Consider the following 25,529-nt stretch of genomic DNA (forward strand, 5'->3'; position numbering starts at 1 on the left):
TAGAGTGGCCATTCTCAAAAAACCAAAGGAGAGCAAGTGTAGTTGAAGCTGCCTCTTATATGAGATGTCCCTGTGGATGTGAACAGAACAGTCAGTGTGACAAGCAACATGAGAGTTCTGAAAATATTAAGAACAGGACTGTGGTGTGACCCCACGATCCCATGCCTGGGTGTGTCCAAAGGAAGTGTCGTTGATACGCTAGGGTTGATACTCTGCTCTCCCGTGCTCTTCACAATGGCTGAGGCATGGGAATGATCCTGAGCACCTACAAAGCAATGGGTGGAGCATCACTCATGCCCAGAAACGAAGGCAGCCTCCTGAGTGCAGCACGGGCGAACCCGGAAGATGTTATGCAAAGTGAAATACGCCAGCAAAACACTGCAGAACATCACTTACATGTAGAATTCAAAACCTCAAGTCAGAGACACAGGGTCACATGACCAGGGCCTGAGAGGAAGGGGTGCAGGGGAATGTGGGGATGGGGAGTGTTGCTGGAGTTTCTTTCCCGCCTAGCCCGCGACCACTTTAGCCCCAAATAAACATACAGAGACTTGTATTAATTATTAAACTGTTGGCTGATGGCTAGGGCTTCTTATTGGCTAGCTCTGTCTTAATTATTAATCCATTTCTATAAATCTATGTATTTCCACCTGGTGTTGGCTTACTGGTGAATGCTTGGACCTGTTGCTCCTTTGGCGGCTACATGGCGTCTCCTCAAGGCTTCTCTCTGCTTACCTTTCCTAGACTTCTTGTTTTCTAGCCCTGCCTATTTTCCTGCCTCTATTGGCTAAACAGTGTTTTATTCATCAACCAATAAAAGAAACATATATACAGACGGACATCCTTCATCAGGGAAGAGATCACAGACTTCCATTTCTGTAAGGTGAGTAAGCTATGGAGACCTGGCATTCTGCATGGACAATGGACAGTGCGGATTGTGTATTTGAAATTTGCCAAGAATAGTCTTAAATATTCTCATCAATCTCCCAGACCTGCTCCCTCCGGTTTTCAACATTCCACTGTGGGACAAGCTGGGAAGTTCACAAAACTCACAAGAAAGATTCAAGACTCAAGGGCCCCTTCCTGGGTTTGCATAAGCAGTAAATAACTGTTGTGGGGAGCAGAGTCCTGCATTCCTTTGTGTTGGGAGTTGTCTACATGTTGGGCAGAGAGCTCCAGTGATGCTACTTTTGTGATTTGTCACCACACCATAGTGGGTTTCCAGTGATGCCGCTGTCCCATCACTTATGCTCCTGTAAGTAACCCTCATCCACGAGTCTATGAAAAACCCCAGTAGACTTACTAATTAACTAAGCTGGACCAGGGTAGACTCGTTTGGTCTTTCATCAGTCCCCTATCTGGAGTAGATAGACAATGTTTATGCTTTGAAGGAAAGGCAAGGTCTTGTTGAGCAGGACAGGGTACATGACCCCAGGGGTGTGGAGGCTGCTGCCATGGTAGCCAGTCAGATGCAGTTGAAATCAGAATGATCGGGTCTTCAAGGGACCCCTGGTATGTTTCCCATGGGTTGACCTGCTTCCTTTCTTATACCACTCAGGACCACCTTCCCAGGTGTGGCACCAGTCACAGTAGCCTTGACCCTCCCATACCAATTGTTAATTAAGAAAATGTCCCATAGATGTGCCCACAAGCCAATCAAGTTCCATCTTCACAGATCTCTAGGTTTGTGTCACGTTAACGAGAACTAACCTGGACAAGCAGAGACGCTATACTTCAGAGTCTGTGTAGCGACACCGGGGGCGGCCAGGCTGTTGGAATAGTTTCCCCTTGTGTCTGCATTCCTTTGTACTGGGGAAATTAAGCCATTGAACTTCATTTACTCCAGGTCACTACTCAGTCAAGGTGTAGCTGGTCAGTTGAGCAAATGGTTCAAGCAGGCATGTCCAACTCTTTGATATTGCCACAGGATGCTGTCACCCATTAAATGTCATTCTCGAGAAACATGCAATTGAGTCTCTGCCTGCCTGCCTGCCTGTCTGTCTGTCTGTCGTCTCCTCTCTCTCTCTCTCTCTCTCTCTCACACACACACACACACACACACACACACACACACACACACACACACATCAAAACAAACCGATGGTCACCCAGAGTCTAACGTTTTTGTCGAGTTTACAGTTTTGTGTTGGGCTACAGTCATGGTCTCTTCATCTTCATGTGGCCTGCAGGCCCTTGCTTGGACACACCAGACAGACCCTTTGTCAGGGCTGAGCTAGTGTGTAAAAGGCAGAACCTGGGTGACCGAGTTCCTGTGAAGGGAGGGGTCTGATCTAGCTGTGCCCCTGGGTCTGGCTTCCTTAGTGTTCACTGCTTCAGATCCTGCAGGGACTTATTAATGCAAATTATGTAAAACCTACAATTATAGGTTTACAGCTTTCCCTGCTGGGATTGATGTGGCCACTGCCCTGGGGGACAGCCTTCATAGATCCCCAGAAGAGGCGGGGTGAAGGGGTGGAGCAGGGAGGGAATGACTGTCACTTACAGCTCTTTACAAGGTCACAGCAGGGTTCTTAGAGAGTCAGAAACAACTCATCCACCCAGGAAGAAGATTAGTTGTGCTGACAAGGGAGGCTTGATGCGATCTGAGGGCTAGAGTTTGAGAGGCCTGTAAATCTTCCTGAATGGCCACATAATATATCTTGAGATGCTGCCAACCAAGTCAATTCTAATTTCATATAAGAATCGAAGGGTCTGACGTGACAATTTGTAGAAAAATTTTGTTTACTTTGTTGCATGCCTATGTGTGGTTGCATGCATCTATATGTGGGTGGAGGTACATGTGTGCACACAGAGGCCAGCCATCAGGAGTCTCCCCTACAGCTCTCTACTGTTCTTTTTGAGCCAGGGTCTCTGACTGAGCCTGGAGCTCTGCAGTTCAACAAAGCTAGCTTGCCAGCAAGCCTCAGGGATCCTCCTGTCCCTGCTTCCCGGAGCTGGAATTAGAGGTCCCAGCTCTTTGTGGACACTGAGGATTCAAACCTTGGTCTCCACGCTTGTGTGACAACACTTTACTGACAGCCATCTTCCTAGATCCTAAACAATGTTTTCTAAATCTTGAGAATTCAACTCAACGAAAATATAATCTGTATAATACCACCCACCCAGAACAAGATATAGACACAGAATATTGTGGTATCCCAAAAAGGTCTTCTGGTGTCCCCTCTACATCAACAGGGCCTTCTTCAACAGTAACAACTCTCCTTAGCATAGAGCTGGCTTGGTTTTGAACTTCATGTTAAAAAATACCATACATTCTGGCCGTGGTGGAATGTGAAACCTTAGCTACTCTAGAAGCTAAGGCAGGAGAACTGAGCATTCAAGGCCAGTTTGGTTTGACCAACTTAGTAGGACCTTGTCTCTGTATAGCTCTGGCTGGCTTCAACTCACAGAGATCTGATTTTCTCTGCCTCCCAAGTGCTGGCATTAAAGGTATGTGTCACTATGCCCAGTTCAAAATAAAAATCTTTAAATTAAGGACTGGTAATTTCAGCCACTGGTAGAGTGTTTACCCAGCATGTGAAATCATAAAGTATTATAGCAAGTATATGTGTATGGCAGATATTATTATTATTATTAGCATTAGTAGTAGTAGTAGTAGTAGTAGTAGTAGTAGTAGTGAGTCTGGCTACTTTAACTCAAAATTATGTCCAAGATTCACTCATGTTTTTTACATTTAGCACTAGCTTGTTCCTTCTCATTCCTGTGTATTAGTCCATAGAATAGACTATAATTTTCTTATAAATTCTACTACTCATGGATTTTTGGCTGGTTTTTACTTTGAGGTATTACAAATGTCCCTCCTATAGATGAACATCTGATGCATATTTTTGATAGACACATACACTTATTTCTTACAGACATCTGCTCTGAAGTTGAGTTCTTTTTTAATTTTTATTTTAGGTTTTGTGTTTTTGTGTGTGTGTGTGTGTGTGTATGTGTGTGTGTGTATGAGAGAGAGAGAGAGAGAGAGAGAGAGAGAGAGAGAGAGAGAGAGAGAGAGAGAGAGAGAGAGAGAGAGAGAGAGAGAGAGAGAGAGAGAGAGAGAGAGAGGAACTTCAGCTCTGTGTAGCTTTGGCTGTCCTGTAACTTGCTCTGTAGCCCAGGCTGGCCTCAAACTCAGAGATCTGTCTGCCTCTGCTCCCGAGTTCTGGGACTAAAGGTAGAAGTAGAGTTCTTAAACTGTAGGGTGTGTGTGCATTTAATTTGTGGGTATTACCAACACATGTTTTCAAAGTGGTCCTAATGATTTACAATCCTACTCTAAAGAATAACGGTTCCGTGGGGGCCAGAGATAGTGGTGTGTGTTTGTAATCTCAGTTCTGGGAATACAGAGATTGGAGGCCCATGAGGCTCACTGGTCAGCCAGCCTAGCTTAATGGATAAATTCCAGGTCCAAGAGAAACAGTCCAAGTAAGGGCCTGGATTAGCTCAACTCCATCCATCTCTCTGAGGCCAAGATGCTGGGGCTCCACAGATTCTCTGGGCAGTGCCAGGTGACAGCTGTCCTGCCCATGTTGGCAGCATCACAGAGTATTGAGCAGGGGACTCACAAGGAGACTCTTGCTTACTGTCTATCCAGGTGCTAAGCTAGTGTGCTGCAAAGGTGGTTATATATTTATTAGACATTACTTTTTGCCAATGCTCTGAGTCCTCTCAGCCATGTAGCTGGTCCCAGACAGACCCTGCCTCACTGTGTTCCTATGGAGACTCCATAGTCACCCAGATAGAGCATTTGGTGTGTACGTCCTGGGAAAGCGGTAAGCTGTGCCTTTATCTTTCGTTTTATTTCTCTCAGCCATTGATTTTTACTGTGAATATCTCTTCTGTCTTACATTGATGAGTTGCTTTAAATGTGTTTTAAGAGGAGGGGGAGACAACTCATTAGGTAAAGCACTCACTGCACAGCATGGGGATAAGAGTTCAGATCTTCAGAACCCATCTGAAAGTCAGGCAGGTGGGGCGATGGTGGCGGACTCCTTTAATCCCAGCACTCAGGAGCCAGAAGCAGAAGGATCTCTGTGAGGGGAGGTCAGCCTGGTCTACAGAATGAGTTCCAGGACAGCCAGGGCTACACAGAGAAACCCTGTCTCAAAGAAACCAAAACCAACCAACCAAACAAAAAAGTCAGGCAGACATGATGGCCACCTGCAACCCCATTGCTTGGGAGGTAAAGGTAAAGTAGGTTGTGGGCATATTGGTAGCCAGAACTCCAGGCTCAGCAAGAGACCCTACCTAAGTGAAATCAAGAGTGGACGGCAATTGAGGAAAATACTTGATGTCAACTTCAGGCCTCCAGATAATGCATATACACACATGTAAACATGTATGCAACTACATACAGTTTTATTTACTTATATTATAAAATTTCCCCTACGCTATATTTTGATCATAAGCTTTGCTTCTCAAACTTTTCCAGAGCCTCTCTGTCCACCCAACTTCATGTTCTCTCTCTCAAAACAAAACAAAAAATCAGTAAGACAAAATTTACCTCCCCAAACCCCCACAAAAACAATCAAACAAACACCATAGAGCCTGTTTTGTGTTCCCTGTTTTAATTGTAAAGTTCTGTCAATTGCAACAGCATGGATGAGCCTTGCTAAGTGGAATAAGCCAAGTCTAGAGGCGTGCCTATCACTCGATCTTGCTTATCTGTGGAATCTAAGAGTCAGGCTTATGAAGATATAGAATGGAGCAGAAGTTCCCAGAACATAGGTGAGGATGGGGACATTGGGGTGGGTGGTGAGGAAAGGGGTGACTTGGGGCAGCGAGGACCAACTACAACTGCACAGAAGGCTGTTACCCCGGGCTTCAGAGCGCTTTTGTTTGTCTGTTTTGAGATGGGGGGGGGGTCTCATGTAATCTGGGCTGGTCTTTGACTCTTGAGTGTAAAGAGAAACCTTCCCGCCAGCCTGGTTCCAGAGCCACATAAGTCCCAAATAAACACACAGGAGGCTATATTAATTATGAAGCTGTTGGCCTTGCTTGTTTCTTACTGGCTAGCTCTGACTTAAGTATTTACCCCATAATTGTTAATCTAAGTATTTCTCTTACCGGAGCAAAGTTTCCGGGCTTCTTATCCCTATGGCAGTTACATCTTGACTTCCTGTGTTTCTTCTACCTAGAGTCCTCTTGGACTCCTAGTCCCACCTATCTTGCTTCCCTATTGGCCAGCAGTGCTTTATTGACATATACACAGGACTTCCCCCATCACTTGAGGTTCTTCTTGTTTGTTTGTTTTGTTTTGTCTTTAAATTTTCTTATTTTTTTCTTTCTTTCTTTCTTTCTTTCTTTTTTTTTTTTTGAGACAAGATCTTTCTATGTAGCCCTAGTTAGCCTGGAACTAGCTCTGTAGACCAAGCTGGCCTCGAATTCATAGAGATCCATCTGCCTCTGCCTCCCAAGTGCTGGGATTTAAGGCATGCATCATGATGCTTGGTTTACGCAGCTCCAGGTGTCAAACCCCAGCAACTTTTCTACCAGCTGAGCTACACACCCCAGTCATAAAGTTAAGAATGTACTTTAAACCATGTATTTTTAAACAGCTGAAAGAGGGCAGACAAAACGGCTCAGTGGGGAGAAATGTTTGCAGTGCAAGCATGAGAACCTGACTCTAATCTCGCAGGAAACCCACTTCTGAAAGTTATCTTCCAGCTGCACCGGAGTGCTGTGGCACATAGATGCCTGCACACACATACACAATGCACACACACACACACACACCATGACAATAAAGTTAGGGAATAAAACAGCTAAAGAGGCTATTTGAATTGTTCTCATCACAAAGCAGCAGTAACCATTTAATGTGAGGGACATGCTAATGACTCCAGGTTTATTATTCTGTGGTATTTACATTAATGAAAAATGACACTGTACTCCATAAATAATTGTTTATGTGTCGATTAAAATCAAACAAAGTTTTGGGCTGGAAGTGTAGCTCAATGATGAAGTGTTTGCCTAGCAGGTGGGAGACCCTGGGATTCTGGGGACCGCACCCCCGAAGTAAAATGAAAACCTAAAGGATTAAAAGTTCCGACAAAGAAAGGGTGAACTGATGGTTCTTAAAAGCCATTGCTACTGTTGCCATCAACTTCATTGTCCTGGTTATTAGTAGAACCAGGCACTTAACTGAACTCACAGGTGAGACCTTCTGTCACCTGTCACATTGTGTCATTTCATGTCATTCCATGTCATCTCACCCCATCCCACCCATCTCATCCCACCTTCTTCCCTCCCCTCCGATCTTATCTTACACCATCCCATCCCGTTCCACCCCACCCTATTCCATCCCATCTCATCCCAACCCATCTCCTCCCAACCCATCCTCAGGACCTTCCTAAGATGATGAAACTGAGGCTTTGGGGACAAAAGCAACTCCCCATGGTCTGGTCTAGCTGGGAAGGTACGAAGGTAGAGATAGGCTTTTCCAGAGTCATCTGGTAGGAGAGGATGGTGTCTCATGGAAACAAGGGCCTTTTCACCTTTTTGCTTGGAACCACAAGCTGGAGGTCTTACTTGGCTTCTCCATGGTTTGGCAGTGGAATTCAGGAGGCCCTGGTAGCTAAGGGATCTTCTCTTGATTCACTAAACATCCTCCTTTGACTCCAGGCTCCTCCTGCTATCCTTACTTGAACTTCTGAGTCCCTGGGAGCCTGGGAGCTTTGGCCCCTGATGGGAGAGGAAAGGGCTGGAGGTTCTCAGCTGGAGGATCACCAGATCCCTCTCCTGAGCCCACAGGAACACCTTGACCCTGTCTAATGAACAAGGGACCTGCTGGCCAGCTGCTATTAGGCACCTGGCAATATCCAGTGCTTCTTGGTGTCTAAGATTCAACATTAGGGGGTAGAATGATGGGTCAGAAGTTAAGAATATTTGCTGTGCAATCACAAGGACTGGACTTCAAATCTGAGCACCCATGTAATGAGCCAAGCATCCTGTAAATGCCTGTAACTCCTACTCCAAGGGATCCAACATCATCTGGCTTCTTTGCTTTCACAGAACCTCACACCTGTACAGGCATGTGCACCCAAGCACACACACATGTGCATATACTATCACACACACACATTTAAATAAATAAAACACATCTTTTGGGGTTGGAGAAATGAGAAATGGCTCAGTGGTTAAGAACACTAGTTGATCTTACAGAGGTCCTGAGTTTGATTCCCAGCAACCATATGGTGGCTCACAATCATCTGAAATGAGATCTGGTGCCCACTTCTGTCCTACAGGCATATATTCAGGCAGAACACTGTGTACATAATAAATAAAATCTTTTTAAAAACCCACATCTTTTACAGAAAGATTCAATACTACGTTTACCCTCCACCCAAAAGCCAAGAAGCTATGGGACCTTAGATCTCAGATATCAAAATAATACATCCATAAATCAAAGGCACACCTACTTAATTCATACCACCATCAAGTCAAAGCTAGGTGAGAACCAACTCCCAGATCCTGTGATGCCAAGAAGCACTGGGCTTTATTATTGTGAAATTGCATTATTCATGAATTGATGTAATCCAACCCTTACAGCGTCCTCTGATCGTATGTGAGCTTAAAAGGTCATCCCCTATAGATATGTTATTTCCTTCTGCTCTCTTGAGTATGCTTTATGGCTTTTTAAAGAACACATATGTAGAGGCTGGAGAAATGGCTCAGTGGCTAAGAGCACGGACGGATCTTTCAGAGGACTCAGGTTCCATTCTCACCATCTACATGGTGGCTGACAACCATGTGTTCTTCTGGCTCTAGGGCATCCAGGGCCCTCTTCTGACCTTTGTGGGCACCAAGCATGCACATGTTGCATAGACATACACGGAGGCAAAACACCAAACATGTAACGCATATTTAACTCTCTGAACATTTTCACATTGAATTTTTTTGACACCAGCTCTTCTTTCTACCATCCAGTTTGCTCTGGAGCCTGTTCTTGTTGGTGAGTCGCTGAAGCCTCCTGCTCAGAGTCTGTCTCTGGACCATTGTTCTTCCCCATGGTCCTTGCAGGATGCCGGGTCCTGTGGGCTGGGCGAAACACACTGTTTCTACTCTGTTCTCATTTTAATCAACACAGGAGACTCTGAGACCTCAAAAGACACGTGTGTGCATGCATGTGTGCGTGTATGTGCGCGTGTGTACGTGTGTGTGTGTGTGTGTGTGTGTGTGTGTGTGTGTTCCACTCAAGCAAAGCTTTCTACAGCAGTGGCAGCAAGGCCTTGCATTGCTTCTTATTTCACATTCTGCCTCTTGCCCCCTGAGGTCCCATTTTCCAGATGAAGAAACTGAAGCTCAGAACAGTCAACTGATGCACCCATGGCTACATTTTTAGAGTGGGAAGGCAGGCTTTGCCATCTGCTATCCTGGGGAGGGAGGACCACAGAGGGACTGCAGGCAGGAGGCAGGTTGTAGGAAGGGACTAATGAGTAGGTTTATTTCTAGGTTAAGACAGACCATGTCTCTAGCTCTCCTGTCATAGGAAGACCTAGTCCCTGGTGTACCCACTCTGCCCAGGAAGTGAGGTTAGAGTCAAGAGGAGCATAGCCATCATTTACTGAAATAATATTGGACTTACTTGGGTTGTAGCTTGAAGGTGGTGGTATAAGCCTTCAAAAAGTGACAGATGACATCCTAGAGTTGGTCCTGCTCCAAGGTGATGGTTCCATCCTGGGAGGGTCATCAGGTCACAGAGAGTCCTTAGAGGCTCTCACAGAGAGGGAGGGCAAGGACAGGGAGGGTGGGGCAAGATGGAGTAGCACAGATGGGCTCACCAGTTAAATTGGCAGCAGAGAGCAAGAGGCGCCAGGAGAGCCCAGCGCATGCTCCAGCCTGCAGGGCCACCTGATTAGCTGTGGATTCTGCTCCCAGACGCACCCCCTCCGTGGAGTGATCTGGACACCTCTGGGGAGGAGGGCGAGAGGTGAAAGGGTTTCTGGGCTCTCCTGCCTCTGAAAGTGCTTGCTTTTGGCAGGTGCTCCCATCTCTGAACACCTGCCAGTGGGCGCACCTTGGGAGGTGTGATCTCTCCTGGAGGTTTGGTGAAGGCTTCCTGCACCCTGAGATCTTGTTGGAACCAGATTTCCCCACAGGCATTTTCCCATCTCCCCAGCTCTCCGTGCTGTACTTCAGGAAAACGGTCATCATGGCCGCAAGGTGAGTCACGTGTGGAAGGGTCATGGATGCAGTCCCTGCTGTGCACCAGATGCCCTCTGGATGCCGGTGACTCCACTTTAGTCTGAGGGATCTCTAGTTGTTCCAGGGGATGCAGGTGGTCACCCAACCTGAGGCAAGTCCCTTTCTTTCCTGGTGATAGTGGTCAAGGTCTCACTTCTAATGTCCTATGACATACAGTTGGGACGCTCTACTGAGTCCCTCTTGAATGTGGAGCGTGTGGGAAGGAGGCTGGATTCCCTTCTGAGGGATGACCACTGTGCCCTGCTTATCACCTGCATCCATGGCTCAGGCCACATGCCATCTGCAGCCTGCTGTAAAGATGGAAAATATCACAGGGCATGGTGGGGTTCTTGGAGATGAATGGGGTTCAGGCTTCAATGACTGCAAGAGACAGGATCCACAGAGCTGTCCTTTCTAGAATGCCAGAACTGTGCCAAGAGAACACCTCAACTGGAGTCTCAGGGATGAACACCCACCCTGGGAACCCAAAGGAACAGCTGGGAGCTGTGGGAAGCCTGTTGCCATCAGAGCCCATCATCCTGGAACAAGAGGGATCTGCCTGGCAGCTGGTCCCGAGGAAGATCCAGGAACTCACCATCAAGGTAAGGAGGCAGGGTGAGCCCCACCCCTTCCATTGCTGGCACCCAAGAAGGCTTCCCATTTACAGTTTGGAGGTCATCAGACCAGGCTCTCCCAGGGCCTGTGCTGGGGTTCTGAGCAAGCTCTGCTGTCATTTATGTTCCCTTCCTTGGCACCCAGGTTTGCCCTCAACCAAGTCATTGCCAGGGACTGAAGCCATCTGTCTCTGGCTTTAGTCTACAGATAGTTGCCTCCCTGCACTTCTTTTAAGAGATAAAAAGACCAGTTCAAATCCTTTCTTTGCCATATATGGTGGTGCACTTCTTTAATCCCGGAACTCAGAAGGCAGAGGCAGGTTGATCTCTAAGTTGGAGGCCAGCCTGGACTACACAGCAAGTCTAGGACAGATAGAGCTACATAGACCCTGTCTCAAAAGACAAAATTAAATTTAAAAAATCAAATCCTCTCTGTCATATTCTTACTGTGTGACCTTACTTTTTTTTTTTTTTAACTAAGTCTTTGTTTTCCCTGACCCTTGAAAAGGGAGAAATACCAGTCAGTGGTGAGTTTGAGGCCAGCCTGGTCTACAGAGCAAGTTTCAGGACAGCCAGGCTACACAGAGAAACCCTGCCTCAAAAAACAAACAAACAAACAAACAAACAAACACCCCACAAAGTGAAATGGAAGGAGAGGAAAGGAAAATTAGAGGAACTATAATGCTTTTGTCATAGAGCGAAGAGGACTCCAGGACCTAGCCCTCCCCCACTTCCCTCTCCTGTTCTTGTCCTAACAGGGCTGCCAAGACCCCTTCATGGTGCTTGACCTGGATGCACTGGTCGGCCGCCATCAGACCTTCCTCCAGGCCCTGCCCCAAGTCCAGCCCTTCTACGCAGTGAAGTGCAACAGTAGGCCCTGGGTGCTGAGAGTCTTGGCTGCCCTGGGCACTGGCTTTGACTGTGCCAGTCAGGTGAGACTGTGCCAGCTTGCCAATCGCCTCTCCATGGGCCTATCACCTTCTGGAGAAACACTGCCCAATGGTCAGGAGATCAGGGATGGGGACTGTGGTCCCCAAGATGGCGGCTGGCAGGTTGAAGGCGCAAGACTTGTTGTTGTTCCACTGATGGTTTTGATTTGTTCTGAGTCTAATGTAGTCCGGGCCGGCTTAGAATTCACTACACAGCCAAAGGTGACCTCGAACTTCTGGTCTTCCCACCTCTACCTTCCTATGGGCACAGGCCACCAGTTTACTCGGTGCTGAGTGGCCCCAGGACTTTGTGCATGCTACACTAGCACTCTAGCAACTGAGCGGTAGCCTGGTCCCTTGGATGCTTTTAAATGAATAAATGAGCAAATTGCTGTGGTCAGCCTTGCACTTGGCTATGTGACAAGACCAGGTAACCTGAACTAGGGAACCGGGTCACTTCCTGGCACAGGCAGCCACCCTTCTGAGCCTCAGTTTCTCCCTGTTTAAAATGGAACCAATACTGAATAAAAAAACGAGGACATGACGGCTCCTAGGTATGGTTGAGGAGAAGGTTTTATTGTAGACATGAAGAGGGGAACAGCCAGGGGCATCTGGAAGAACATGGCCAGCAGAACAGACTGGACCAGGAGAAGGGGTGAGGGGTGAGGGTTAGAGGAAGAGAAGAGAGAGAAGAGGAGGTCACAGACAAAATGCCTGAATCAAAGGAACCAGAGGTTGGAGAAGGGAAGCGAATCCCAGCCCCGGGTGGGAGAGGTTCAGGGTAGGGGTCAGGGTGAGGAATGCTGGGAGGGGCCTCAGGTACTGAGTGAGACTTATCTGGAGGTTTCTTGGGGACCTGATGCTCTCCCAGTAAGGGACCTGGGATTCATTTGAAGGTATTCCCACTAGTTCAGGCTAAGGTCCTGTCCCCGAAGAGTCAGGGAAGGCAGGAACAACAGAGCAGCTCCAATTCTGGCCTTCACCCACGCTAGGGGGAGCTGGAGCAGGTGCTGGGCTTGGGCGTGGCCCCCTCACGAATCATCTTCGCCAACCCCTGCAAGGCCGTCTCCCACATCCGGTACGCAGCCCGCTCCGGGGTGCAGCTTCTGACCTTCGACAGTGAGGAGGAACTGGCTAAGGTGGCCCAGCACCACCCTGGGGCTAGGTGAGATGGCAGAGGTACACCGGGAACGTGGGCCAAGGGACTCCAACAGATGGATCTGGACCTCAGCAACCAGGCAGAAGGCGGCCCCGAGAAAACCTCTGGGCAACCAGAGGGCCAGATGGCAGCCACAAAGGTTCAGTCAGGAGGCCAGTGCCTTCTCGGGAGCACATCAGTACCAAACGACTTATCTCTGTACCGGCACTGGACAGAGCTTGGCATGAGAAGGTCTGGCATCCATGATGCCATAGAAAAAGTACTTATTCTCGAGTCATACCAAGGCTCACATTTCAGATTCATTAGCCATATGCTGTGTGATCTTAGGAAAGTTGTGTGACATCTCTGGTTTTTCAAGACAGGGTTTCTCTGTGTTGCCCTGGCTACCCTGGAACTCACTCTGTAGACCAGACTGGCCTTGAACTCAAAGTCCTGCATACCTCTACTTCCTGAGAGCTGTGATTAGCAGCATGAGCCACCACCACCCAGCCTATATCTCAGATTCTTTAGAAAGTTTAATTGTGATTCTACCCTACTTGCTTTTGCCAGGCAAAATTCTGTAAATAGCATGTGTCCACTCCTTGGTCTCCATGCTAGGTAGTTGGGAGCAACTAGGCAGGGATGGGTAGGAAGGCTGGAGGGCCTGGGGGTTCCTGTGTACCCCTCGGGGTTCCTGTGTACCCATGCCACCCTCCTCCTCCTTCCTCTTCCAGGTTGGTCCTCCGAATACAGATCCAGAAGAGTCAAAGCAGCTTCCCGCTGAACGACAAGTTTGGTGCTCCGTTGGAGGCATGCGGACACTTGCTCCAGGCTGCCAGAGACCTGGGGTTGGCCGTGGTGGGGGCCTCGTACGTGAGCACTGGCATTTCCTGTCTTGATGTCTATTGCTGTCCCTAGGCAGCCAAGGACTCTCAGGGACACCTCTGCTTTGTGTGTTTCCTAGGCCTTGAGGATGTGAGGCCCTGATAGCCTAGGGGGCACATTGAAGTAAACATCAAAAACTTAACGCTCCAGATATACAACATTTTCAAACAGTATTTAAAAAAATCAAAACAAATGCAAAGTCTCCAAGATGAGAAAAAATTGGAATTTTAGATGAAGTTAGGATTGATGTCGCTGATTTCCTTTCTTCCCTTGGGGTCTAATCACTTTACAGAGAGAGTCTCATTTGGAAAATTTTTACATATCATTCCTCCAGGATACATGCATTCATTTTACTCTTTAAGGGATTCTGAACCCTGGATGTGGGGACACACAGTTGTAATCCCAGCACTCAGGAAGCAGAGGCAGGAGGGTGACAAGATCAAGAGCTGGCTGGACACTAGGAAACCTGATTTCAAAGAGGGGGACTGGGGCTAGGGACATAGCTCATATGGTAGCGTTCTTGTCTTGTATATGCACCATATACGCACCGAGTAAAACCAGAGTGGTAAGCATCCTGTAATCCCAGCTCTCCAGAAATGGGAGGGTGAGAAGTTAGAGGTCACCCTTGATTATATAACAAGTTGGAGATAGCTTGTGCTATATGAGATACTATTTTAAAAAGAGAGACAGAGCGACTACTGTCAATTGCTATGTGTGTTCATGACCCCTTACAATTTTTTTAAAAAGTAATTGAATTTTTTCTTACATTTGCTTACTTGTGTGTGTGCCTGTGTGTGCACATGCCATGGTGCCCATGTGGGGGTTGGGGGACAGCTTCTAGGAGCCACTTTTCTTCTGCCACCATGTGGGGTTCAGGAATTGATCTCAGGGTTTGGCTGTGAGTGCCTTTACTCTCTGAGCCATCCAGCCAGCCAGACTTTGCATGTGATAGGAAATCCTCACTCACCTCATCCCCTCTGACATGAACTGGTTTCTCAGTTTATCTTCAGGGGCAGCACTGGTTTGTGGGGTTCTAGCTAAGAGAAGGGGAACCCCTTCAACAAAGGTGTCTGGAGTGGGCAGTTAGGGGAAAACACTACTTTGTCACAGCCCATTGGGTGACTATGGGATATGTGTGTCTGTGAAGACAGCTGGTGTGCCTGTGTTATCTTGTCACTGGCTAGCACTGGTCTTGCAGCCGGTGGGTGGGTGTTCCTCAGTGTAACTGTCTTCACACTGACTCGAATTTCCACCTGGGTCTTCCACACCAACGGCCACGCTCAGCTTCCACGTGGGTTCCGACTGCCAGACGCCCCAGAGCTACCAGCAGGCCATTGCCGACTGCCACTGTGTGTTTGAGATGGGCCGGAGGGCTGGCCACCACATGAGCCTCTTGGATCTTGGAGGGGGCTTCCCTGGAACTGAGGGCTCCAAAGCTAGATTTGAGGAGGTGAGAGGGATGGCCCCAGGGCATGAGTGACAGTCTGGGTGTAGCAGCTTGGGGTCGGGGGATAAGTGTGTGCTGTGTGCGCATGCCTGTGTTTGTACATAGAACCTTGCATAACTGGGAGTCTGTCTGTGGACACTGTGGTTTGATTCTGACAGGCATCTTCACCTGATGACATGTGTAGCTATGAGTGAGTGTGTGCACCTGAGTGTGTCTGGGTGTGTGCACCCGAGTGTGTCTGAGTGTTTTCACCTGAGTGTGTCTGAGTGTGTGTACCTGAGTGTGTCTGAGTGTGTCCACCTGAGTGTGTCTGAGTGTGTGCACCTGAGTGTGTCTGAGTGTGTACCCCCGAGTGTGTCTGAGTGTGTACCCCTGAGTGTGTGCACCTGAGTGTGTCTGAGTGTGTGCACCTGAGTGTGTCTGAGTGTGTGCACCTGAGTGTGTCTGAGTGTGTGCACCTGAGTGTGTCTGAGTGTGTGCACCCGAGTGTGTCTGAGTGTGTACACCTACTTGCTGTGCTTCTTTTGTTGCCTCACAGCTCTAGTCCAGGATCAGGAGCTACATCTAACAATGGTCTTCTCTTCCTCGTCCTCTCTCTTTTTCCTCCCCTCCCTCTTCCTTCTCTTCACCCTCCTCCCCTCCCGTCCTCCTCCCATCCCCATCTCTCTTCTTCCTTCTCCTTCTTCCCCCTCCCCCTATCCTCTCCTTTTTTATCCCCGCCTCACATGAGGTGGGTGTTATACCCCGAGCTATCTCCACAGCCCCTCTGTGTCCTTCTTTAGACACATTAGCTGCTGGCCTTGGATAGGCCTGGTGGACACTCATGGTCCCTTAGCTTCAGGGACCACAAAGACATTCTGTCTCTGCTGACCATGTGCCAATTATTTGCAATGTCACATTCCTCAGGGTGCCAGAGCCACACACTGGCTGTGTGCTTTGGCCTCCCCCAGCTTCATTTCTACCTGTTTCTTCTTGAATAAGATGAGGCAAGCTTGATGTCTGAAGGGTTATTGTAGGGACACGGGAAAGGGGGCTGCTCATGGCAGGTGCATAGACTCGGGACACAGCAGAGGCCGGATCTGTCTCCACAGATGGCTAGAGTGATCAATGCTGCCCGGGCTCAGTACTTCCCGGAGGGGACTGGTGTTGAGGTCATCGCAGAGCCTGGCCGCTTCTATATGGAGTCTGTATGCACAACAGCTGTGAACATCATAGCCAAGAAGGCTGCACTGGAGTCAGGTGGGCGCTAGGCGTAGCCACTGTCCGGGTGTCCCTGGGACTCAGGGAGAGGTTGGACTGTGGGTCTGGGGGTATACCCTGGGAGCCTAATTATAGGAATCGAGATCAAAGGTTGGCACTGCATCGGCCCCATGTGTGCACTGTTCACTGTTCCCCAGAAGAGGGGAAGGGGAAGGACAGAGACCAAGGTGCTCTTCTAGGTCTAAGTCTACCCAACCCTAAGCGAGCAATTGCAAGGTTTAGCCTCCAAGGCCCTAGACACCCATTACTAAATCTAGTCAGCCAAGAGCAGACCCTTGGGTGCAGGGGGTGACAGTTTCTATCAATAACAGAGTGCTTGAGTACAAGCTCCCACAACAGATAAGCAGGGCTGACTGCCTGTGATCGGATGCATCCCGAAGGCTGACATCCTCTGGCGATGGTATGTTTTGACACTCATCACCGTGTCTCCCAGGAGAACTCTTCAGCTTTTTGCCTCTGAGTGTGGGAGGAAGGTGGTATTGCCATGTTCCCAGAGAATGAATCAGAACTGTTTTCATGATGAAATCGAGACTATTCCCAGGTCTGCATTCACTGGATTAGCCATCTTTGCTCTTCAGGACTGAGTGACACTGACATGTAAATATTTACCCATCACTCTGACCCCCTTCATTCTTTTGATGAAGTGTCTCTTCGGGGGATGCTGGGGGTGTAGCGCACCTGTCCTCAGTCATCTCACCCAATTACAAGGATTTGGGAGCTTGTTATTCATGACGTCAGCTAAAGCAAAGGCCGCCAATCTGCAGAAGTCAATGACGCTGAGATGCATATTCTGCCTCACGTCTGCTCACCCCCGATGTGTAGGCACGGAGACTCCAAGAGAGGCAGTGACTTGTCCAGGGCAGCACAGCTAGTCAGCAAAGCAGCCAGCCCATGTCTTCCCGACTCCAGAGCTGGTGCCCTTCATCTCTAGCCTTATGATGAACTCAATACAGAATTGATCTGGGTGCCACTGGAATCGGGGTTAAGGAGATAGGGAGGAGAGAGAAAGGAAACCAGAGGTGAAAAAGTCTGTACTCAGAGTCAGCATTCAAGTGGCCGCCGATTGCCCAGATGTTGACAGAGTCCGACTGGAATCCTGAATGCAGCAGGATCAGGAGCAAGGATGGGAAGACAGACTAAGATGGCTGTGAAGAACAGGCTTGGTAGACCATTGTGCCCGTAGGATCTGGGAGTCATGTAACAAGAATGTGAGGGGGCTAGGGAAAAAGCTGCCACGGGCTTGCTTGAGTAATATCCGTAGAGGCAGCACGTTGTGAGGGAGGGAGCCATCTGCAGCTGTTGGTGCTGTCAGAGTGGGTGCTGTTTCATAGCACACCCGGATTTGTCCTAAGGATTTGTTCTAATTAGCTATGACAAGACATACTTACATGGAGACAGCTGCCTCAGATAAATTTTCACACACAGTTTCCCAGGGACAGGAGTTCCTGCATGAATTATCCACATAGAGTGGATTGGGTGAGAAGGGAGAGTAGGCCAGCATCGTCACTGTGACATTTGCTTGTGGATATGGGGTCTCGTGTAGTCTAAGCTGACCTGGAACTTGCCATGTGAGGGGTCTCTGCAGGTGTCAAGGCAGGCAGTGAAGCGATCCTTGAAGAAGTGATAACGAAAACTCGATTCAGATTGATGCCCATCAACCCGGGTCAGACTTCAGGGAGTCTAATACTGGGTGGTGTACTGTTGGCATATTTAAACACAATAGAATTTGGAGAAAGGTTTCCAGGCATCAATCATTCCAATCCCAGGTGCACAATAAAGCTTAAGGTGTGACTCCATAGAAACTCCTTTACAGAGTACACGTGATGACGAGAGTGGGTTTTATAGCTATAAGGCCCAGAATCTAGTGAGGGCTCTGATCGAGATAGCATAGAAGTCAGCAAGCCATAAAATACAAGTGACATCTCCCTAAGGTGGGTTCTGTTGACTGAGAGCTGAAAATCAAGATCTGGGGAGGGACAGTCTGGGATAGACATTCGGGGATTTGGGTGAGGGCTGCTTGGGTGAAGTCTGCCTCTACAGATAGCAAAAGGTCACCAGGTCATTAACAACCCTCACTCCAAGCTTTCTGGGTGGGATGCAGGTATTTTATTTTCTCCATTGAGGAGACACCCCTAAGTGATTAACATTCTTGGTTTCCCCAACAGCCATGTAGCCGAGAATGATTTTAAACTTCTGACCCTCCTGTCTTAACTTCCCTAGTTCTGAGTTTTACAGATGTGCACCACCATTGTTGTGGAATATTAGCTGAAGATGTGTTATGTTCATTTATGATGTGGAACATTTGTTTAATGATGCAAAGATGCGTTGCATTCTTTTAAGTTGCATTTGCTTAACTCTGTGAAGCTGTGTTACCTTGCCTGTCTAAAACATCTGACTGGTCTAAAAAAGAGCTGAACATCCAATAGCCAGGCAGGAGAAAGGATAGGCGGAGCTGACTGGCAGAGAGAATAAATAGGAGGAGAAATCTAGGAAGGGAGGATCAAGGAACAAGAAAAGAAGGAGAGGAGGATGTCAGGGGTGAGCCACCTAGCTACACAGCCATCCACAGAGTAAGAAGTAAAGAGAGGTATATAGAATAGAGAAAGATAAAAGCCCAGAGGCTTTAAAAGGTAGACTGGATAATTTAAGGAAAACTGGCAAGAAACAAGCCAAGCTAAGGTCGAGCATTTATTTATTTATTTACTTACTTATTTTGGTTTTTAGAGACAGGGTTTCTCTGTGTAGCTTTTGAGCCTATCCTGGCACTTGCTCTGTAGACCAGGCTGGCCTTGAACACATAGAGATCCGCCTGCCTCTGCCTCCCGAGTGCTGGGATTAAAGGTGTGTGCCACCAATGCCCAGCTAAGGTCAAGCATTTATAAGTAAGAATAAACCTCTGTGAACTTATTTGGGAGCTGGGTGGTGCCCCTGCCAAAGAGTAAAAGGGTTTAAAAAACATGGCCAACAGCTGGGCATTGGTGGCCGGTACCCACCTGTTATGCCAGCATTCAGGATGAGGATGCAGATCATGAGTTCAAGACAAGCCTACACTACATAGGCCAATGGGGCTATAAGTCTTTGTCTCAAACAAACAAAAACAAACATAAGATAAAGTGGCGTGTGGTGTCTTATGCCTGCAACCCCAACACTTAGGAGGCTGAGGCAAAAAGATCACAATTTCAATTCTGTATTTGGTTACGTGGCAAGAGCCCATTGAGAAAGCTAAGGTCTGAGGATATAGTTCAGTGGTAGAACACTTGCCCAGCAAAGCAAGGCCCTGGGTTCAATCCACCAACACCATGTAAATAAGAAAGAGAGGAAGGAAGGAAAGAGGGAAAGACAGAAGGAAGGAAGGAAGGAAGGAAGGAAGGAAAAAAGAAAGGAAGGATGGAATGGAATGGAGGGAGGGAAATAAGGAAGGAAGAAGAGAGGGAGGAAGGAGGGAGGGAAATGCAGTTAACAAAAGCATCCCTAAAAGGAAGGAAATGTACACACTGGCATGTCCTGAACTGAAGAAAAAAAAAAGTCCCTGTCCCATTTCACACAGTAGGTGCTCAGGGACCTAGTCCAAGCACCTGCACCTGTGTCTGGGGACTCCTGGAGACTTCTGGCAAGACCCAGTTTCTCAAACTGGAATGCAGGGGTCATGGTACCCAGTAAGTGTAGACAAGAGGATTCGTGTTCTCCACACATGAGGGGCTTAAAGAAGATCATCCCACACCCATCGCCACCATTCAGTATTCCTGTGGGGGGAGTGGAGGGCAGTGGGGCGTGGTGCCGTGTGCCTAGCTGTGACGGGAGAGGTTTGGGGAAGACCCTTAGGATAAGGCTGGAGTTCTGCCTCACTGGGCAGCCTGCCTCTTCCAAGGGAGTTGGGACTCATTAGAGAGACCTTGCCAAGCACACTTCATCCTGTCCATTTCCTGTTCCCAGGAGGCCACAGGAAGCTGAAATACTATCTCAATGAGGGCTATTATGGTGCCTTCCGAATCTTCCTCAGGGAGCCTGTCTCCAGGATACCCATTGCGGTGAAGGTAAGGAGGCCATCAAGTCCAGCTGCTGACCCAAGAGGCAGGGTGTCAGGTCACCCTTGCTCTGCAGGTTGTCATGCTGGGCATGGGTGCAAGGCGCTGCATGTACACATCTGTACGTGTTTCCCGGTGCACGCCTGGTGATTAAGGTCTGTGAAGGCACGTGTGTCTGTGGAGGCTGCGTGGGTCTGATCAGCTCTGGATGCTTCCATGTGCGTCTCTCTATATACTGTCCTTGTTTCTGGAACTCTGGAATGTAGGAGATGCAGGAGACTTGGAGAGTGGTGGTTCCCAAGCTCCCGTCACATTAAAGCCACCTGTCAAGCTGTCAAAGTCCCCACTGTCCAGCCATGTTCTCTCATGTATAAATAGATTCAAATCCCCAGGTTGAATCCAGCATCCATTTGTCATTAAAACTCCCCAGGTGACTCCAGGGTGCAGAGGACTCTGAGACACGGTCTCCGGCTCATGCACACGTGATGTGTTTGTGGACTTGTACGCTGAGACATGGCCCCATGCAATGCAAGCTCGAAGCTTGCACAGAAAGTCACTCTCTGTCACTGTTCACTGTGGCTGAATGGTGCTGTCCTTACTGGGTGGTCACATGTCTCCCAGGGCCATGTCTAACATCCTAGCAACGCAATGAGACCCTTCCTTCTCTGACCCCATCTCCTTCTCCCTGCAGGAGTTCCCCTCGGAGCCCAGCCTCCTCCCCTGCACCCTCTATGGCCCCACGTGTGATGCCTTTGACAGGCTCTCCTTGAAGGAGGTGCAGCTGCCGGAGCTGGATGTGGGCGATTGGCTGATTTTCCCTGACACGGGTGCCTACACAAGCTCCATGAGTTCCACCTTCAACGGCTTCCCCATCATAACCGTCTATGAAGCCATGGGCCCCCATCTCAGGTGACCCGGGGCAAGGTTATGGGGGGCAGCTATGGGGAGCTTCCTCTGGACTCTAGACCTGGCAATGTGAGCTGGTGGCTGAACTTGGGAGCCTGGGCACAGGAAACACTCTGATCTTCACATTGACCCTAATAGGGCCTAATGGATCTGACCTCTGTCTATGGGGTTGACTGGGTCTTGGCCTCTCCCCAGGTTAAGTCAGAGGTTGCCTGGGTAGCTGCACCATGTGGATGGCTCAGTGGAAGTAGAATCAAGCAGCCATCTAGCCCTTGGTGCCATGGCCAAACCTTGCTGGCTCTGGTGGCTCCTGATAGGTTCCCAGTTCTCAGGATCACTTCAGAGGAGCCCCTGCTCTGCCCAGCTCAGTACTCAGCACCAGGGGTAGGGTGGGGCAGGGGTGGGGGTGGAGGGTCTATGAACCTCTTGAACTGTAGTAATTTTCCACAGGAGCCTACTGGAGACAGCACCGTAGGCCAGGACATGGCCAGAATGGAGAGGCACCTGGTATGATAATGCCCAATGAGGAAAGCTTAAGTCAGAGGGTGGTGGAGTAGGCCCTTGGGGGAAAAATAGAGGCCTGGCCTCTTCTTAGTGCAGACCCTTTTACACAATGAAAACTGTTGTCCTTCTTTAGTGGGCTTGAAGTACCAGCTGGATGTCCTGGGTGGCTGGTTTGGCATCCCTTCTGACTCTCAATCTCCCTAGACAATGGAATCCCCATGGTGGTGGTGGGGGGTGAGGGAGTCAGGGACAGTAGGACTTGTGCTGACACAGGAGAACCCCCTTCAGGGCAAGGTACTTTAATCTGGGGTGGGGGCGGAGACTGTGTCTCCTGGGGAAGGACACTAGCAAAAGTGAACCTGGGAGTGCTTCGGGTCCATCTTTTGTGGTGATCATGCATGCGTGGGGGTGGGGTGAGGGGAATGGACCCGGGGCAAAGCCACCATCTCCTGCATGCTTTCCAAACTTTACCTGATGAGGCTTTTTGGGATCCACAGTCTCTGCCAGGTTGTGTCACAGAATAGCTCCACTGTCTGAACGAATCTTCCAGCATCTTTGAGCTGAAGAAAATTCTCCCCAGACAGCCCATGGAAGGTGTGGGTTGCAGACACCTCCCATGGATGTGGGAAAGGTTCCGCCTTCAGGACAGCGTGCTACCCATTGGACCTCTGCAGAGCTTGCAAATTGGGAGTGGAAATGTTAATATCTATCTACTAAAGGGTTTTAAAAGTAGAGATATGACTTGGCTTTGGTGAAAATATAAAATTGTGTTTAGATGCAAGAGCTGATGTGTTCTGTTTGTCTGTGGGTCTGTTGTTCTGTGGGTCTAATTCTCTAGAACTATGAATATTTACATATTCATCTACCACTCATTCATTTATCTATCTGTCCATCCTTCCAGCCAGCCAGCTAGCCATTATCCACCCATTCATTATTCATCTGTAATTTTTTTCCAAGACAAGGTTTCTCTTTGTAGCCCTAGCTGTCCTGGAACTTGTTCTGTAGACCAAGCTGACCTCGAACTTACAGAGATCTGCCTGCCTCTGCCTCCTGAGTGCTGGGATTAAAGGTGTGCACCACCACCACCTGGCTATTCACCTATCATTTATCCATTTCTCATCCATTCATGCCTCCACATCTTACCATGCCCACCACAAGCCTCCACATACCTACCATGCCTCCATGTCCACCATCCATACACTCATTATCCACCATCCATCCTCTTATCATTCACCCACCTGTTCATCCATCCATCAATACACTATCCATCTGCCAATCATCCATCCACCCATTCATCATCCATCATTCATCTCTCCAACTATCCCGCCACCCACCAGCCATCACTCCTCATCTATCCACCCATCATGCATCCATCCACCATTCATCAATCTACCATCCGTCTGTCCATTATCCATGCATGCACCTGTCTGATGCCATTCTAGGCCCAAGGGACCCATGTTCAACATGAGAGGAAAAGCTTTCCCTTACAGGTAGGACACAGCATAAACAAACACATAGGTAAATGACAAAGTGACATGGGAGCGATGCCAGTCAAGCATCTTACTAAGTAAGGGTTTTATGTTAATTAGAGCAGTGAAGGCAGGGTGCAGGGATGAGTGCAGAGGCAGCAGGGAGGTTCCTCTCAGCCCTGTAAAAGAAGAGGAGGAGATGAGGGGAAGTAAAAACAGACCTTGGGGTCTAGGGCCAGGCCTGCCCTTTCCTGGACAGGGTACGGGAGGGGACTAGGAGGGCGGGAATCAAGACTGCTTCATCAAGTTTGACAAGATGCACAAACCTCCAAGTGGGTCCCACAAAGATCAGCCTCCGAGGAGAGGTCAAGAGGAGAAACACCCAGAGTGGGAGGGGTCCGTGTTGGGTGGCCTTCGTAGTCTTGGAGCCAAGGAAGAGAAGGATGCTCAGCTCTGTCCAAGGCTGCTGAGGTAAGAGGTGAGCTGAGACACGAGTGAAGAACTCTGATGCCATTGAGGGCTGCAAAGACAGTAGGGGAAGAGCTGCCCAGCACAGGCCACCATCTCTGTTGCTACAGAGGCAACAGAAAGGAGAATGGGGGAGTTGCAGGAAAAGGGGACCAAGGGGAAAGGGAAGGCTCACTTTCAGGTAAGAAACCACGGTTTGAATTTCAAGAGCAAAACTTCTGCTTGGCTTGTTGCCAAGTGATAGAAAAATCCTTCTTTAAGCCTTTGCTGTTAACATGGTGTTTCTTATGAAATCCTGACGCTTCCAACACACTTCCTATTAATAAACGATCAATCTCATCATTACCTCGTGCTAGAGGACCTGGCAGACCCGTATGGGATCTGATGTGTGTTATAGATATAGGATGAGTCCTGTTTCTGATGGGTTCCTATAATTGTAGGAACAATGAGGTTAATTCTGTATAATCAGGAACAAATTCTGTAGTCTCAATGTGTAAGACAACTCTCTTTGCATACTGAGAATCCGTAACTATATTAAGAGGCTCTGTAAAGTCTTTAAGTACCATGAGAATGGCGTACAACTCCGCCTTTTGTACAGAGCTGTAAGGGCTTTGAACTATTTTACTTATATTTCCAGATTTATAACCTGCCTTACCTGACTTGTTTGCATCAGTGTAGAATGTAAGAACCCCAGAGATAGGCGTTTTTCTTACAATGCGCAGAAGAATCCAAATTGTTTTCTTTATGAATTTGATTCTCTCTGCTTTGGGATAATTGCTACTAATCGTTCCCAAAAAGTCACTGCAAGTCCTTTGCCAATATTCATTATCCTACTGGGTGAGAACACTTAGAAGACTTGCAGGGAGTAGGCGGGGCCCCCAAGCCAGGCGGGGCAGGGTGGAAGGTGCATGGTGCATCTGTGCCTGTGCAGAGGATTGGAGCGAACAGGCTGAGGAAATCTGAGGTCAGGAAATCAGATTCACTTCCCAGTGATTCAAGTATCAAGGTCATGGAGAGGAGAAGGGGGCAGGAGGAGTTTTGCGTTCCCAGAAGGAAACAGGTACGACAGCCAGAACAAGGCTGGGAGAGGATGCGCCTGCAGACCTCAGCAGGTTGTGCAGGGGCAGCTGGGGACCGCGGGAGTCAGCGAGCTGGCGGCTCGCCCTCGCCCGTGTCCTGCCGTGGCCACAGGTGCAGAGTAGGCGGAGGTTGCGGGAGGTACAAGGACAGGGAGACGCCTGAAGCCTGAGGTGGGATCTCTGCAGATTCAGGCTCTACCCACAGCCCCGGAAGTCCTCCTGGCTTTCTCCTACCCACATATAGGAGCAACTTTAGTGGGTCACCTAACCATTGCCAAAGCCAGGCATTGAAGTCAAATGTCCTCGGTGCCCCTTCCCGCCCCCCCCGCCCCAGCATGGCCTGCGCAGAGCAAGCATGGCTCTTGGGTAAACCCAGATACTCCATACTCACGGGTTAGTCTAGACTTCAGCCATGGTCCCTTTCTGCCACCTACTGATCATGATCGGAATTGAGCCTGAGTTGAGGGTCACTAAGGTTTCCGGCTCCAGCTAACAATGGCCGACTTAAAAAGGTTGGACGATGTTTTATTATTTTGTATGTGCGTGAGTGTGTTTATAGGGGACATGCTCGTGCCCTGGTGATCATGTGACAATCAGAGGATAAATTAAAGGAGTTG

At 48.7% G+C, this 25,529-nt stretch overlaps 1 protein-coding gene and 1 long non-coding RNA gene across 2 annotated transcripts; one reads left to right on the forward strand and one right to left on the reverse strand.

The window, feature by feature from the left end:
• Window positions 1–8,476: 8,476 nt before the first annotated feature.
• Window positions 8,477–9,736, reverse strand: LOC121144141. Its single transcript, XR_005881448.1, has 2 exons — window positions 9,590–9,736; window positions 8,477–9,042 (listed from the first exon to the last, which is right to left on the reverse strand). It is a non-coding gene; the product is annotated as an uncharacterized LOC121144141 (long non-coding RNA).
• Window positions 9,737–9,899: 163 nt separating this feature from the next.
• On the forward strand, window positions 9,900–22,679 carry LOC101825078 (antizyme inhibitor 2). The gene is made up of 11 exons (XM_013120163.3): window positions 9,900–10,167; window positions 10,607–10,790; window positions 11,561–11,734; window positions 12,724–12,896; window positions 13,604–13,738; window positions 15,039–15,204; window positions 16,293–16,440; window positions 20,395–20,495; window positions 21,178–21,395; window positions 21,843–21,899; window positions 22,394–22,679. Exons 1-10 carry the CDS (start codon window positions 10,157–10,159, stop codon window positions 21,865–21,867), a joined length of 1,335 nt encoding a protein of 444 aa, XP_012975617.2. The 5' UTR covers window positions 9,900–10,156; the 3' UTR covers window positions 21,868–21,899; window positions 22,394–22,679.
• Window positions 22,680–25,529: the final 2,850 nt, after the last annotated feature.

This window comes from Mesocricetus auratus, unplaced genomic scaffold, assembly GCF_017639785.1.
Source record: "Mesocricetus auratus isolate SY011 unplaced genomic scaffold, BCM_Maur_2.0 Super-Scaffold_100014, whole genome shotgun sequence".
In the NCBI taxonomy this organism is placed as follows: Eukaryota; Metazoa; Chordata; class Mammalia; order Rodentia; family Cricetidae; genus Mesocricetus; species Mesocricetus auratus.